This window comes from Melozone crissalis, unplaced genomic scaffold, assembly GCF_028551555.1.
Source record: "Melozone crissalis strain CALT ecotype California unplaced genomic scaffold, PUWL_Pcris_2 ptg000018l_1, whole genome shotgun sequence".
Taxonomy (NCBI): Eukaryota; Metazoa; Chordata; class Aves; order Passeriformes; family Passerellidae; genus Melozone; species Melozone crissalis.
In genome coordinates, this window is record NW_026535796.1 from 34,741,102 (window position 1) to 34,757,760 (window position 16,659).

The window sequence follows — 16,659 nt, forward strand, 5'->3', positions numbered from 1 at the left end:
TGGATTTTGTGGTATTTTGGTTTTCATCCAAATGTAATCCTTCCACGGTCTCTAATGACTGGACAGTTTGAGAGATCTTTGTAGAACCTAAGGGAATAAAGCCACAAAAATTATCCTATTATTTGGGAAATAAAAATATTTCTAAGTCTATAAATTATTTCTGCTCAAGTTTTATCAGAAAGCCTCTTCTGTTACAGTTTTGGTTTTAGCACCTTAGGAAAAGTCACAAAGTCCTCAGTAAAAAAGATGTAAAATAATAAGCACTGAACCACTTTTGGCACCAACAGTAGTTGGTGGAATGAGTGAGTACTTGATTCAAGGCCCCATTAACTGCTGACATGTTTACAAGCCACACGTTATTACTGAACATACTGGGAATTTGGCAGTAGAGAAGTCTGAATCTGTTCCAGACTAAAAAGGTGAACACATTCCTATCTTCATCTCATTTAACACTATAACTGCCACAGTCTAACTTTATCATGAAATTGTACAAACTGGAACATGAACTTAAAGGAGACAAGAACACTCAGCAATGGCTTCGTGTGACTTTTTCATACATCTGGGGGAAAGGGGGAAGGTCCACAGCCAAAACCATAGCTATTCTCAGTTATTGTGAGCTGACTGGATCCCAGAATGATGGGGTTTCTGGTACTGAATGTCACCCTTAGGAGTCAGAAGGTGCAGGTGAGGTCACATAAGGGTGATGTGGCAGCACAGGGCAACCACAGGCTCTGCAGGGCTTTCTCACAACACCGGGACAGCCCCTGCAAACAGCACATAGGATTCTCCTGTTTGTTTATAAGCAGCATAAATCAAGAACTCAGGTCTTACAAGTGGCATCATTCCTCCTGGAGATGTTTTAACACGAAGCAGCTGTGCTTTTACTGTGTGTGTGTGAAACATACACCTAGGATCTAGGAGCTGGCTGTGAACTCTTCATTTACAGAAGAGAAAAAGCCGATGAACCTGTGACTCACTAGTGGTGACACTGAGAATGAATCTGAGAAGGATGCAGGTGCAGGGCTTACTTACTAGCAAACTCACTCCAGAAATTCTCAGAAATGGCCAAAGGAAAATCAGCAGCAGCTAAGAGGGACTGTGGTTGCACCAGGCTGATCACCAGTTGGGAAGGCTTCTCTCCTGAGGCCAGGCAGCAATGAGAAGAAGGGTGGCAAACAGGGATCCAGAGTACCAGTGGCCAGATGTGGGAGCTGCCATCTGGGAGCACTTGGAAAAAGCAAAATGAATCATTAGAGGACTTGGCAGTACCAGCTTCCAGAACACTCCACCGAGCTGCCCCTACTGCCTCTAAGAGACGTCAGAGCTCAGCATCTTTTGAGACCAGATCTTGTCTGAGCTCTTCATTGCCCAGGACAGGCAGGGCATGGGGGCAGCAGGGTTTTCTGAACCTGCTGCTCTCAGGCTCTGCTTGTACACAGCAGAGTCAGGTGCCAGGGCTGCTCACAGCTATTTGGCCTGACTTCCTAACTTAGCATTACAGTTCCCCTCAAAGTTCTAAACCTCCTTTGGCCTGTCATTTAGTCATTACATGTTAATTTCTTATTTTCCTTTGTTGTTACGTATGCAATTGTTTCTTAATGCAATTACTGTAAGGCATGGGGGACAACTCTTCTAGGCTTGTTTTTTATATATTTAAATAGCTCATAATGCAATTTATGAAGTGCCAAAATGATTTCTAAATCTACCTCAGAAGGCTCAATCCACACACTGTGGGACTGGCTAATGTACTGGGCACATGACTTGTCTCATGACTTTTTTACATGGGATTTAAGCCTATTTTTACCCTTCCTTTTGTCTTTCTCACACTAGAGTAATGCAAGTAAACCCATCATCTGACAAAATCTGGCAGAAGGAAAGGGTCTTAATAAAGGAGATGCAGCTGCAGAGCTGGTTGAAGTGTGGTGATGTGGGTGCCAGCTGGCTAGTCTTTTCCCCTTATAGATCTGAATAAATAGCTAAACTGCTCCACATTCCACATCAGTGCTAGGTGACACCCAGGAAGGGTACAAAATTACAGGTTAATAGCCTGGAGCTCTAAAGGGCAATAGAGAGTAAGGGGAAAAGGTAGTAAAAGCACTGACAGGGACTGAAAAGGAAGATTCATGGAAGAAAAAAAAAAATATGTATTAAACTATTAGCCAGAAATTATTCTGGCAAAATAACACTTCATAATTTTTTATGCATTTAGTCCCCTTAAAAGGGAATTTTCCAAATTCTCTTTCTCTATAACTATAAACTATGAATTGTGGACAAGAGAAGCTGTATCTCTTCCAGTGAGTCTGCTTACACTCAATCCCAATATACAATGGCATTCAAATGCTTTTTCTTCTGCCATGCAGGACAAGTATACTGCAAAGCATTCCCAGAGTCTGATCACAGAGTCAGCCCCTGTGCCTGGGGAGTTGTCAGTCAGTTCAAGAGAGGTAGGAGCAGCTGGTATGGTTCTGGCTTGCATGTTTGTGGGGAAATGGGACAAAGATAAAAAATTGCTTTGCCTGGTGGGCTCAGAAATTGAGAAAGGGGAGAAAGGTAGCTTGTGAAGGAATAAGAACCTAATGTGGGAGAACTGTGAGTTCCCTGCACATGGCCTGAAGAACCTGAGGAAAGCTTAGCCCCAGAGTTAGCCCTTCCCCACACTGGGGCCAGCACCACATGCATGTAGTGCACAGGGAGTGCTGGGCACGAAGCAGGGTTGCAGGAGTACATCCACAGCATGTTGAAGAGAGGCTTCAGTCAGAGAAATGGAAGATCTGTCACATCCAGGGAGTCACATCTCTGCTAGGCTTGCATTGACAAACTGAATCTGCTTCATGGCAGACCAGAATGAAATGTCCAAAATGAGTGAGCCCCAGGAGTCTGTCTTGCTGGCTGGTGCCTCAGCAGAGAAGGCAATGCAAGCTCCTGACACTGACCTAGGAGTTGAAACCGAATGGTTTCTGACCATCTGCACTCACTAGCCTTTCCATACTGTCAGAATTGTACCTACCAACTGGTATGTATCCAAAAAGGAGGCCAAGGACATGATCCTGCCAGAATTCTAACAGCCACATGTAATCTGGCTATTGATAAAGGCAGGGGGGGAGAGGAGGAGAATGGGAATTTCCATTTAAGAGCTTTGACATTAAACATCTTTCTTCAACTACTTTCTACACACCAGGGCTATTTATTTGTTCCCTATTGTCTCCTCTAGTTGTTAATAGAGCAGCAGGAGGAGCTAGCTGAAACCAGGAATGGAGCTGCAGCCCTGTTTGTGCACTCCTGATGAAACACTGTAGCACTTGTGGTCTGCACACCACGGATTTGCCACAACCCTTCTAGTCTTTTCTGGTGGCTGTCCTCTATTTTCTGCCTTGTGAAGTCAGTCATCTGATAAAACAAGCCTTGCAATCATTTTTGTAACATTAGGATTTATCCATGATCTAGGAAAACTTTCTAATGTGTTATAAATGGAAGGAAAGTCAAAAAACATAATAACACAAGAACAAAGACTATCTTGTTGAAGGCTACAGACTGAACTGGAAAAGGACTTTGTTGAGAGAGGACTTCGTTGAGAGGGGAATTTGTCTTGAGGTTAAACTGCTGAATGCATATAACAGCATGAAGAAATATGATCTCCAAGTATGGGGTTTGATGAAGGAATTCCAAATGACAGGTTTTTGTGGAAATACAGCCTCCAGCTGCACTGCTATGTCTCACTGCAGCTGTGTCAACAACACCAAGATGAAAATGCTGGCATTCTTTCTGCTGGTTGTAAGCCAGAATGTTCTGAGCTGCCCTACCTCTGCTGGCAATATCAGCTGCATGCTTAAATTAAGGGGGAAAAAAAAGTTTTTACCTGATGTCAAAAGTTCTCAGTTACACAAAAAAAAAATTCAGTCATGTTGCAGACTGGTGAGAAGCTGCAGCAAGTCACTGGATGACAACTGGATAAGAAAGGAGGATAAATTTACTCCTGAAAGTCTGGGATAAAGGCATGGGGACAACCAGGGGATGACAATGCATAAGGAGTAAAACTGTGCTGTTGTTGCATAGTGTTACTTAATTTTATTAAGTAGTTTAATTTATTTAATAGAGATGGGGACACAATGCACCACTCATCAATATACTTTTACTCTGTAGATCCTGAGAAGGCCTTTGCTGACATTATAGGCACAGAGCCCATATACTTGGAAGCACACAGGCTGATGGAAGTGGTACCTGCCTCACACTTGATTCAAAATTTGGCTAAGCCTTACATCAATCTGAACCACCATGTTCTAGGACCTAAAGGTGTCTAAGACATTGTTAGTGCTATGGTGGTGAGTAGCCAGTAATGGTGGGGCCAGTGTTCTCAAGAGCAATAGGAATTTTAAGCCTCTCTCAGGCCTGGAAGTCATCAATGAGTACACAGTGTGGGAGTAAAAAAACATAGGAATCCTGGGCATCCCTAATGTTTCTCATCCTCTGCACATGGAAGTTTTGTGTGGCAACTGATGTCCTTTAATGGAGTTACCTCCAAAAGCAACTGATGCTCTTCCATGGAACACAAGCCCTCAGTGGTTCTAACCCCTACAGGGCCACAGACGGGGCTGGGGGGACTCCTGTATGTCTTTGTTTACCTTTCTGTCTTCCCAGTCCAACATAACCATTACACAATTAGAGTTTGAAGACAGCTGCATTTTGGTAGAAGGAGCTATATGCATAGGAGAGATGTTGTGAGAGAATTCATCCCTTCAAGAACTGTACCTGATCTGACGTAATTTGTAGTCAAAATTATTGCTCATCAAGTTCAATCTTCTGAAAGATAACCAATTTTATCCAAACAACTGTTGTTCCCAGGCAAAAATGTTCAAATTCTGAAAGTCATGATATTTTCTGCTGCAATACTTTTATAATGTACAAGCTTCTGAAAAGCAGAAGTGTGCATGTAGTAGGCAGTCTGGTGACTCTGGAACTGTTATCTTCATTAGCAGATGTGACAGTAATTACCATAACTAAGTCATTCCAGTTTATGCTTGGCCAACAGAAAACATGTTTTTGTCAGAAAATTTCATTCTCCAACATGACACGGAGAAACTTTTCTAAATAGATTAAGAGAATAATGCTAAATGTTCAGATATGAACTGGTGGAAATGTTCCTTCAGTTTGAAACTGGGATATACAAAACGCATTTTGTTAGGCCATGGGATCTGTGTTACACTGAAAGAAAAGAGTCTTGGCAAAATGCCTCTTGGCTCACCGAAGACAAAGATCTATGTGAAACTGATGACTCTAGGGCTTTATTTGTGTTAGGAAGGATACAGGGTTAAATACACCTATAACCTACACGTTAATTACTGTCTGGCCAACATTTCATGTTGCTCATCTTATATTACTCCCTTGGTATCCTGGGCACTAAGAAGACAGTAAAACCAATATAGTCTTTGGACCCATCCTTCTTATACTCCCTTCTTTTCTTCCAGAACATCTCTAATAAGCACCTAGACACATCAGGAGCTAAAGCCATTGCCAGTTTGCTTTTGGTTAATTTGTCCTACCTCAATGTTTTTCAACTCTTGGGGGTTGTGTGCACACAAACACTGATGGCAGTAGAAGTGAAGTAACATGTGTTTCATTCCAGCCTCTCACCCTGAAAATACTACTCAGACTATGGGTAAAATCAATCTCTCAGCTATGTCTCTGATGGGAACCCAGATTAACAGTGGAAAGCTGGACTTAAATGATTAAATATTTGACCTGCTCAATTTCCAGCATCTCTGAAAACCAGTCCCTCAAGAGGAACTTAGTTAATTTCTGGAGCATCTCCCACATATTTGGGTAATTCCACTCCACAGAGCAAAGTAGTAAAGTGACAAACTTCCCTATCAGGTTTGGCTGAGGTGGAGTTAATTATCCCCATAGCAGCCCTCATAGTTCTATGATTTGTATTGGTAGCTAGAAAGGTGTTGATAAACACAGGAAAATTTTGGCTCCCAAAGCATCAATCAGTGTCTCTCCAACACCCCCCCTCTTCACCACTTGGCTGGTGGTAAGCAAGACCTTAGGAGGGAACATAGCTAGGACAGCTGATCCAATCTCACCAAAGGGATATTCCATACTATATACATCTCCTCAGCAATAAGAGCTAAGAGAAAGGCAGGGAGTAAAGGGAAGGGAGGATGGGAATCTGCAGCACATTTGTTATTATAATGTTTGTCTTCTGGACCGCTATGTGTATGCACCACTATATAACACCATGTGTACTAAAGCCTGACTTTCTGGGAAGTGATGAGAAATAGAGAATAAATATTTTCTTTTCCTTTGCTTTAGTGTGTGACTTTTTCTTTTGCCTAATTAAACTGCCTTTATCTTGATTCAAAACGGCTTTTTCTATCTAACTTTCTCCCCCATTCTGCAAAGGAGGGGAGTGACAGGCTTGGTGAGCACCTGATGTACAGCCAAGGTCAACCCACCACAACTTCTTACAGCCAGATAGGGACTGTGATGGACTGGAGGTTTTACCTAAAAGCACATCTTTCTGCAGACCCCAGCACAGCACCAAAGGAGAGATCAGTGCATTGTTAACGTACTTTTCTTCCCCAAGAAACAACTTTGGAGAGGAGACTGCACCATACTTTGCTGAGGCATGAATAGTGAGTTACCTGAAATCCAAGGTCATTTGCAGCCCTCACTTGGCATGATTTCACTTGGCAACGCCCACATGATTTCCTGGCATAATTCTGCTAAGTGCTTCGTTCAGAAATAAGAGAGGCTGAGAGGACACAGTGTTGGATGAACTGCATCAACATTTTTTCAGAACAGCTGAAAAACAAACCTTCAGAACCTTCAGTTGTGTAAGAGAACACAACTTCATAAAGTTGTGTTCCTAAAGACCTGGTGGATAGTACAAAAAACAGGGCATCCAGATCCAGAGCTTTCTGGCTGGCTCACAGGCTCACCCTCATCCCCACAGGTGACTCTAGCAACTATGAGTCGTGTATGGGAACACACCTGCAGCATGAGAAACCACAGTAACAGAGCAGTCTGTCAGAGAGGAAGGAGCTGAAAGAGAAGTCCCTCCGGGCTTATAAAGCAGAAAATTACTAAAATTCCAGAGGATTTGAGCCATTGTTTGTTTTGATTGCAAAGTTCAGGAGCTACTTCAGTTTTTCATAAGTAGCCCAAACATAATGGTTTTAGCCATTGCACAGTAAGCAACAAGAGACACAGACTAGAAAGGAATAAAATAAAGCTGCCTAATCTGTCTGTTCAGAGTCAGAACCTGAGTGTGCTAGTAGTCCTTTAGAGGAAAAGCAAAAAAACAATTAGTATTTCAGTAATCTCAGATGCTGTTACTACACTGTGAAAGACTTGCATGAATATCTGAATGCCCTTCTTCCCTCAGTATGTTCCACACACCTGCTACCATGATGGCCACAAGCACGTGGTGTGAGCACCCAGTGTTCCTTGAGCATCTCAATAATGCAATGCCTTCCGTTTCATGAACGCCTTCCTTCTCCTGGTTCAGTATTTCCACTGATATGTTATCTCTTTCTAATAAAAGTCCATATATTTAAAATATGGTACAATTACAATTGAAGCGAGGGCAAAGCAATGTGCTCCTGCCTTGAAAAAGCCTGCAGGCAACACAGAGATTGGTACTAAAACTTTTGACCTTCCTAGTCCAGAAAAATGCCTCTCCAAAATTCAAGGTTTTACATCTCTTCTCTCCTTCAGCTCACTTGAAACAGGAGCAGCAGAGATTACTGCAGAATCTGTTTCTTTCTGTTTTGTTTCTAAAAGGAATATTTTTAAGTCAGCTAAATTCACCATCTGCCTCCATCCAACCTTCCATACATGGAAAATTTGGATGAGAAATTCTCCCTGAGAATGCGAAGCAAGTGTTGGCAGCAAGTCCTGTCCCTCCCAGTGCCACAGCAGACATAAATGAATTCACACATACCCTGCTCTAAGTAGAACTTACACCTTGAGGTGTGTGATGCATGTGAATTGGCACTGGCACTCGTACAGCTGGGCACAGCTATCATGTGAAGCTGAATTCCTGAATTCCTCTCCTCTGATAATCAAATATAAGTAGAGTGAGTATTGATATTTTAGATGTGGCAAGGAGAATCTGGACATTTTTCACAAAACCCAGGCAGTGTCTATTAATATAAGAAATCCTCCCTCTCTCTACCCTTCTCCTTCACAACGTAAATGATTTGCTAAGAATTTATTCAAGCACAGGATAAACTGTCTTTGCCACGCAGGGCAATGCCACGGCACTACATAAAATAGAGGAGTATTACCAAGCCCTGGCAAAAGAAAGCCAAAACTGTCTTCTAGTAAGACAGGGGTCAATAATCCCTGAAAAGGCAAAACTGAATAACCAGCTAAGATTTCTCCAGAGGTGAGAATTGAGAGCTAGCACACCTTCTCAATCCAAGATCAGACTCTAGGAATTCAGCTCAGAAAAGCCAGCTTGCTTACAGAATGCTTCCAAGCTGCATTCTCAGCTAGATCTAGCATCACCATCCTGAGAGCCCGCGAATGACACTATGGTGGTTGAGAGGCATCCTTAAAGCTGCTAATGTAGGCCTGTCTCTGGACACCCTGTCTTTGTAAATCACTGCAACCACCCCAGTCTTTGGGCCTGCTGTTTCAGATTATGTAAATAAACGTGTCTGTGTGCCTTGCTCTTAACCTGGCTTGAGGTAAAGTCACTAGCTCACCCAGAGGCATTCCTCTCTCTCTCTGTAGCCATCCAGATTGTCTTAGGAGCAGATAGCACAAAGGACCTAAACAAGAACATGTCTTCTGCTGGCCAACATTAACAAAGAAACTTTTCTTTCTAATTGTGAGAATGGGGACTGCACATGAGGTCCAAGGTGGGGGAGAGATACTGTTCATGCACTCAGAGAGGCACACAGCAGTGTAATGCCAGACAGCCAGACCTTGTAGCAGACAGACAACCAGCCTGAGCTCTGATCTGCTGTGCTACCAAGAGGAGCCAAGTGAATGGGAAATGTCCCAAGGGGCACAATCCCATCCAGACGGGCCCTAAAGCAAGTACCCATTCAAAGGCAGCCCATTGCCTCAGCCTCCTCCCATCACAAGACTGAATATGATGCACATCACATCCCTCTACATGACAGATGGATAGATGGACCTGATACATGGAATTTCACATTAGAAGACAGAAAGAAACTAAGAAGGTAACTCCCCTTGACTTGGAAGCTTGCAGACTTTCGTGGGACAGAGACAAGATATGATGAGGAAACAGAAAAACCCATTCAAAGGGACCACAGTTCTCCACATGCCTGCTGAAGAATGGGAAGAAAGGGTCATCCTTGAGGTTACAGCATGCCTTCTGCTAGACATGATATCTTCATTCTCACCATGTCTAGATCTATGTCTCTTTTTTTACAGATGGCCAGTAATCCCCTGACCACAGAAGATGCCACTGCACTAGTCACAACCATCAGAAAGAACAGATCTCCCTCCATATTCAAGACTCCAGGATCATACACTATGCATTTTTAGAAAGTGGGTGGATCACAGAACTGCCCCTTTCAGAGACTGTTTTGCCACTTGCTGTATCTTTCATTTATGCACCGTCATTAATTTAAAAAAGCTAGTATTTGACAACTCTTCCAGAAGCCATGCAGAATCTGGATTTAGTCTAGCTCTGGAGAGGTGCTTGTAGTTTTACCACATTTCACTCACTTCCATTTTCTAACAGCAGAACTAGAACAAAGAGTGAATTACCACTGGAGGACGAATTCTGTTCATCCCCTGAGCTGCCTTTCTCCAGGGCAGCCTAAGATGCTAAATACTGTGAAGTACTTTGATACTCCATCACTATGTCTGGGGAATAGAAGATGGATGCTTCAAGGCATTGAAAGTAAAGCAGTCCTATTTTAAAAAATGCAAATAAAACATTAAAAGGCTGGTAGGAAGGAAAAAGAAACCAAAGAGACCAAATCTTAGTATAGTCTGTAGGAAAGTGGGAGCATGACACATATTGTTGCAACTTCATGTGCTGCCTCTATTGTTTCGAAAATAGGAGACTGAGAAATGCTCCTGAGGTCCTGAGTGAGAGCAGAGGTTATACTGCAGACCAGCACAGGGTAGACACCTGGGTATGTACTAGTCCAGTCCTGGCCTTCCCATCCATGCACTGGTTCTTCATGGCAGGAGTTACAGAAGGTGTCAGGGCCCTCAGGGCCCTCCATTCACATTTGGGAGCACCGTGATTAAAGGAGAGTTTTCACAAAAATTAGATTTGGGACTTGGAATGTAAACACTTGAAACAAGCTAAAAATAAAGCTGATGGGCACTCATGTAATGGGTTGTACCTAAGTTATATTTGCATGTGTTTTTTTGTTACTATGTTAATGAAAGAAACTAAAAATAAGCAGAATAAGTAATATTCATCCATAGTCTTTCTTGAGAGTATCGAGAGTTTTCAGCAGAGATAATCTGAAGAACAAGCATTCCTCTAGGGTAAAGATTTTTTCCTGCATAAATTAAGATCAAAGAGAATTATTTTCCAAGTCTGCAAGAAATCAGGCCTCATTCTGCAAAGGAAAACTAAAACAGGCTGTATGGGTGCAAAGGACTGCATTGCAATAGACATGCTCCTGCTAGTTTTATTACTAATAACCTAAAAAATTAATAAAATTGGAAATAATAATAAATTTTGGCTAAATTCTGAGAAATTAAAAGAGATTATTGAAATGCATTTATTTAAAAGGAAACACTTCAGAAACTTTGAGGCAAGGAATTGATCTTGAACCTAGATCTCATTATGAATCTGCTTTTAAGGGTTAACAGTTGTTCTCTTCACCTCACTCTTGCAAAAATCTAAATTACCAGGCATTTCACAAGTGAAAGAGTCAATGGCATAAATTTACAATGACATTTCAGTATCCCAGTCAAATGCTTGTAGGTAAACATCTAATCTATCTGACAGATTTCATTCCACCTGTGATGTGGGGGGGATACTGTAGGAAAGGAGTCTTGTAATTCTGAGTAATTGTAAATATACAGTGCCAAAGACCTTGCATTGTCTTAAATCTTTGAGAAATCAGTAAAGGTGTTAGTCCTTTACAGGAAACTTAAGGGAAGACATAAATAAAAGCCTTTTCTGCCCCTTTTCTCAGTGATGCATGCTTATCTTGACTTCTAAAGAATGAATAATTAGTGTGTCAATAAGAGGAATTTGGAATAAGGACATCTAGAAACTCTGCATGGATTTGACAGTACTAGCAATGGTGCAGCATACAAAGGCACATTTTTAACAACAGTTAAATCCTTCTGACAAGATTTCTAAGCATAACTGTTCCCTACATTCTTTCTATAATCTACTCTTTATAGAGTTCCAACTTGTACATACTGACAATCAAACATTTTCAGGAATCATTAATCAAAGTAGCCAGTACATGCTCATCTTCAGCACCACAGTACACTGGAAACTACCGGTGCCTTTCAGCTGCCTGTGTGTTGTTTTTCTGGACAGGACTGACTGTGTCAAACATGCAGAGATGCCCAAGCTGGCTCCCTCCAGGTGCTGCCTGACCCTAGCACTGTTTGTTAGGCCAGACATGGTGCTTTGGCTATGCTGCTCCTGAGGCTGCACTGGCAGTTCACCAGCTTTGGCATGGGCTTAAGCCCTGCCAAATGGGCTCAGAATGGGTTGTGAGCCCTAGAGAGAGCCAGCAGCCTTAAAAACAGCTCGAGCTTTCCTGCTCTGCATTCCCAGGAGTAGGTCACTCTGCTGCTGTCCATAGTGCCAGGATGTCTGAATGGCTTCATCAGAGAGCCACCCCACATCCATCAAACCCTTGGTGCTGAATGAAAGCTAATAAACAGCTGCACCCTGACTGGTTCAAGACTGGATTTGAGTAGTAACAGTCAAGAGCTTATTGCACAGTAGATTATTAGCTTGTGGATGGATCTGCAGAACAGTGGGTCTTAAGTTTCCAAAAAGAAGTTGAAAGAATGCATTGGCAAACTATAAATAAACTTTAGGGGAAAATACAGTGCTTTAATCTTTCACAATGACAGAAACAAAAGCTTTCATAAATTTCCTGAGCTGCCTTGACACTTTCAACAATTAAGTATATAACTAACATAATACATGAACAATTCCCCTGTCATCATGGGTATGAACAAAATCATAGTCATGTCTTTAAGAGCTCAATCAATCCAAAGTAAAATTTAGAGGAATAATTTACAGTGGCATCAATAATATTTGCATCGACAGATTACTTTCTAACATTCCAAACCCCTGAATCAGGACACTGTGCTACTGCCCATTCAGTATATGTTAAAACATAAAACTTGCAACATGAACTCTGAAATGCTGAGCTGCCACTACCCTGTTTGAAATTCTTAGGAACAAAATGTCAGGCCTTCTTCTGCTGACTGGAACTTCTTAGGATTACACAATGAAGCAAAGAGCTTTCCCAAAGGTTCTGTTCATCTGGAGACACCCAGCCCCTTCCCAGAGAGAATCATCTTTCTTGTGGGCTATAAAGCTCCATTGCTGGAGATATTAATCCTTTAAGGTCTTGGGTGATTCTGATTTTTATTTTTCAGAACTCTATAGCACATTGTGGCCATAAACTGTTCAACTTGCAGTCTGTGTCTTAATAGAATGGAGAGGAGACCTGTCTAGGACTGTCTCAGGGATGAACATGAATCACTTGAATGGCCAAAAATAAGAAGTCTTTGGTAAAGACATTTACTGATGAACACCTACCTTGCTCTAAGCTAATTTCTACACAAATTAGTAGATCTTTTTCTGTCTCAAACATGGAAAAAGAGAAAGATTAACACTTATTTACGGTTGGATCTCCAGGGGTTTCCTGAAAGTGAAGAGCAGAGATAGCAGAAGGCACCATCCTTAGGAGAGGATGGCTAATGTATTTATGAACACAAGATAGGCTTTGTTGTTCTCTGAGTGTCCACACTGACTGCACTTTCCTTGCCCTATGTAGCACAATGAGTTGATGAATGAAACTTTCATCAAGTTGCAGGATTTGATGGGTCAAATGCATCCTGAACTAGATGTCATCTACAGTAAGGTCAAAGGCTGAATCACCAAGATCCCCAACAGCATCCAAATCCCATGGAAGTGATTCAGGCAAGCTATTGAATTGTGTTCTTAGCTCCTGGACACAGTACACATGCTGTGGGCACTTGGAGGGATGGAGGTTCAAAGGGGTAAGTTTTCCTTCAAGTGAGAAATACAGCCAAATTCCTTCAGAAAAGTAAATACACAAAGAGAATCACAATTTTCACACATCTCAGAACACACAGACTGACTAAGCAAAGCCTTTGATCTTCTGGAGAAGGTATTTCCACGGGATCTTAGAGCACTGAGGGGGAAAAAAGGAACATGAATAGATATTTGCTTGCTGTGTAAAACAAATGGATTGATTTCAGGTACGATCCAAATTAGTGTCCATCCTCATCACAAGCCCATCCCAGCAGCTGACTTTCATAAAACACTTCTCTGACAGTTTTGCTTTAGCATCAAAATTAATGTGCTTCATAAAAGTAGGATATGGCATTATAAGAACAAGGTATTTTCCATCTGAAATAGATATTGCTCAGCTTTTCAAGGTCTGCAGTTTCCATGGATAGCAGGAGATGGTGCTGTCCTCCTTTCTGGAAGCCAACACAAGCAATTGATGCTTGCTGAGCTAAATAACACTTTTGCACTACCAGCTTCACTGTGTTTCTTAACTGCCGTGCAGATTTTCAGCCAATTGGGTGAGAATTAGCTGCGGATAAGGCTTCAGATGAACTTAAGCAAAGGCTTGGGCTGTTAGCTCACATCAAACAATGCTGCTGTGCTTCACAGCTAGTCACACTTGCACTACTATGCTTTGCAGCTTTTAATAGCCATTCAGGTATTCAGGTATCCTCATTCAAAAGGAAGCAGAATTCAGAGAAGAGTAACTAAAGTGATCAAAGATCTGGGGGACAGAACTGTCTTGATTAGACAGCCTAGCCAAGCAGTGGCTGCTGGGATGAGGACCAAATAAGCATATGCAATTATAAGGAAAAAAGCCAGGTTTACTACTGAGTCTTGTTTCAAGGTAGGGGGAGAAGGAGATGTAACTGAGAATAGAATTAACCTGAACAAAAGTCCTTTGTTCTGACAAAAGTCTGACTGCACAAGAAGTTGAGAACTCATATCTCTCAGTGATGGGCTGAATAAAAGCAGGGTGATGGAAGAATAAGAGGAGAGCTGGAGGCAGGTATCAGTGGCTGTTTCATGGTCATACCCATGTTTCATCTCTGCTTCCAATAGAACTCTTTGAAAGAGCACAACCTACAACTCTGAGAACTTCTTTGGGAATATTGATAAGGATGGAAATATAAAGATTCCTGTGGCAGCCTTCTGGAAAGCCATGATGCAAGTGTGCCTCTGAAAGCATGGCCAGAATCTCTTCTGGTAGGGTACTGCTGTAGGGAAATCTCTCTGCTGCAGCAGAGCCACCAGCCAGCTTTGCTGGTGACATCAGGACCCTTCTGGGTCCCTTCCAACTCAGAGTATTCTGTGATTGTTAAGGCTAAAAGGCAAAATTCACTCATAGCAAATGCTGAGCCTAGAATGACACCAACAGAAATGCCATGACACCCAATAAATAGTGTAGATAGCATCAATGATAATGGACCAACTTCAGAATATCACAGACAGCCACTGTTTGTAGAGGATACACAGGATATTGATAGATTCTTATGTTTTACTGCTACAGGCAAGTGAAAAATAGGCATCTAAACCCTCAGCTGTACAATGGAGTAGACAGTTGTCTTGCTGCCAAAACCACTGTGGTGCTTGGGATCAGTAGCAATGGTCAACCAGACATGATGATCTTTTGCAAAAACAAAAACAAAATAATAATGATAGTAATAGTAATAGTAATAATAATAATAATAATAATAATTATTATTATTATTATTATATTTTTTATATTTTTTAAATGCTTAAATTGCCTCCCCACCACCATCCTGCATTTTTTCTGTCTCTCTTCCTCCATGCACCAGGCTATCTGCTCACCTATTAGAAGACAGACAGGCCCCACTCTGATATGGAGAATTTTTCTGCTTAAAATTAGCCAGGTTTCCTAGCACTTCCCCTCTTACCAACAAAGCATCCCACTGAACTGAGGCCAAACTGGTGAACTAGTGCACAGTCTAGACTGGAATCAGACAGCAGTTGTGCATTACAGGTGAATGACTCCTGCTTTGTCTTTTTTCCTTTAATTCAGCTTGACACCAAATAAACATAACCTTATTCATCTTAGGATGTGAAGGGATGTATGTTTTTGGCCAGTCCACTACTTATGCAAATAAAAGGTAAATGAAAAAAACACCCTGTATGTTTAGAAGTTCTGTTGAATCAAACTACAAGTCATATTTTCCAATTTGATAAACTTGCCATGAGAATCTTGCAGGAATCTCAGGGCTGAATGGCATTTTCATTCATCCTAAATCTATGATGAGAAGCATCAGCTCAGCACTATCCCCCCTGCAGCCAAAGTAAGATTTGCAAAGACAGCATATCTGTGCCATCAGAACTTTTCTTCCATCCTCAGGGACTCTTGGTTTTTTTCCTTCTCTCTGATTTCTCTTCTTAGGAGACCTACTTTTCCCTGGAAATCTACCTTCACACTACAGAACTTATCATTCTCTTGAAAGCGCTCTTCCTTAGTGCCTATAGCAATCATGTCCAAGTTCTGAGAGCTGAGCATTCAGCAGCAAACTCCTAAGAGGTTGTCAGTTGCTGCAGGCTAAACTGCTTGTCATTGGACCCAAAAGTCCCCCTAGACTTTCAGTCAGTTCTGACACGTGACTCATCAGCTGAAAGCCCTGTTAGTCATGCCCAAATGTTCCCATCCCTCAGCCCATATATGCTGTAGTCTAGCTTTAAAGCTAGAAGCAATGGGTCAGTTTTGCTCTTAGCCTCCTAATGTTTTCAAAGAGAAGCAAATTAATTTGTTGGGTCCAGTCTTTGTTCCTTAACAAATAGCAGCACCACACTAAAAGCATCCATGCTCAGATGCTAGATGTGCTTTAGCCTGGTTAACCTTCAGTCAGAAGTTACACAGGATTCCCAGTACTTCAGGCACAACTTACAGAACTGTGGTTAAGCAGATAAAACTGTTGAAATCCAGTGGCCAGAAAAGACTTCACCTGGTGTCCTTAACATGGCAGAGTTGAAGTAAGGGGGAAAATAGATATGGATGTATACATATACCCCTTATCTAGCTTCTTGATGCATTTTTAGCACTGTAGCATGTATGAAATTGTAATATTCACCTTGCAGACAAGTCAGAAGAGTTGTGATCTTTGCTGTCCTTACTGTTCCTAACTCAGGCTGTTTCCTCAAAATCCTCTCAGCAGCTTGAAGGTATCTGACAGAGAAGGTTCACTTTACTAGAATAATACTCATTCACTTCTTTTCAATCAGTCACTTAAAAGACCAGGAGACAGCACAGAAGCCTGTGGAAGGGGAAATAGAGGAGGAAGAAAGGGAAGAGACATAAAAATGAAGCAAGGAAGCAGGTCAGACAATGCAAGATTGTATGAGAACCACTGAAAGAAAGCTCAGAGTGGCTCTGAGCTTGGGGAGGCCCAACACTGAGGATCTGTGATAGTCTA

General features: G+C 41.8%; 1 protein-coding gene across 1 annotated transcript; it reads left to right on the forward strand.

The window, feature by feature from the left end:
* The first annotated feature begins 633 nt into the window (after positions 1 to 633).
* LRRC74A (leucine rich repeat containing 74A) lies at positions 634 to 16,544 on the forward strand. The gene is given in 16 exon segments (XM_054275379.1): positions 634 to 684; positions 919 to 1,015; positions 2,839 to 2,944; positions 4,139 to 4,319; positions 4,636 to 4,742; positions 5,145 to 5,256; positions 5,463 to 5,566; positions 6,584 to 6,653; positions 9,409 to 9,512; positions 10,046 to 10,121; positions 12,984 to 13,095; positions 13,098 to 13,129; positions 14,306 to 14,335; positions 14,337 to 14,410; positions 15,150 to 15,227; positions 16,469 to 16,544. Coding segments are annotated over 16 exon segments (1,410 nt in total).
* The last annotated feature ends 115 nt before the right edge of the window (positions 16,545 to 16,659 follow it).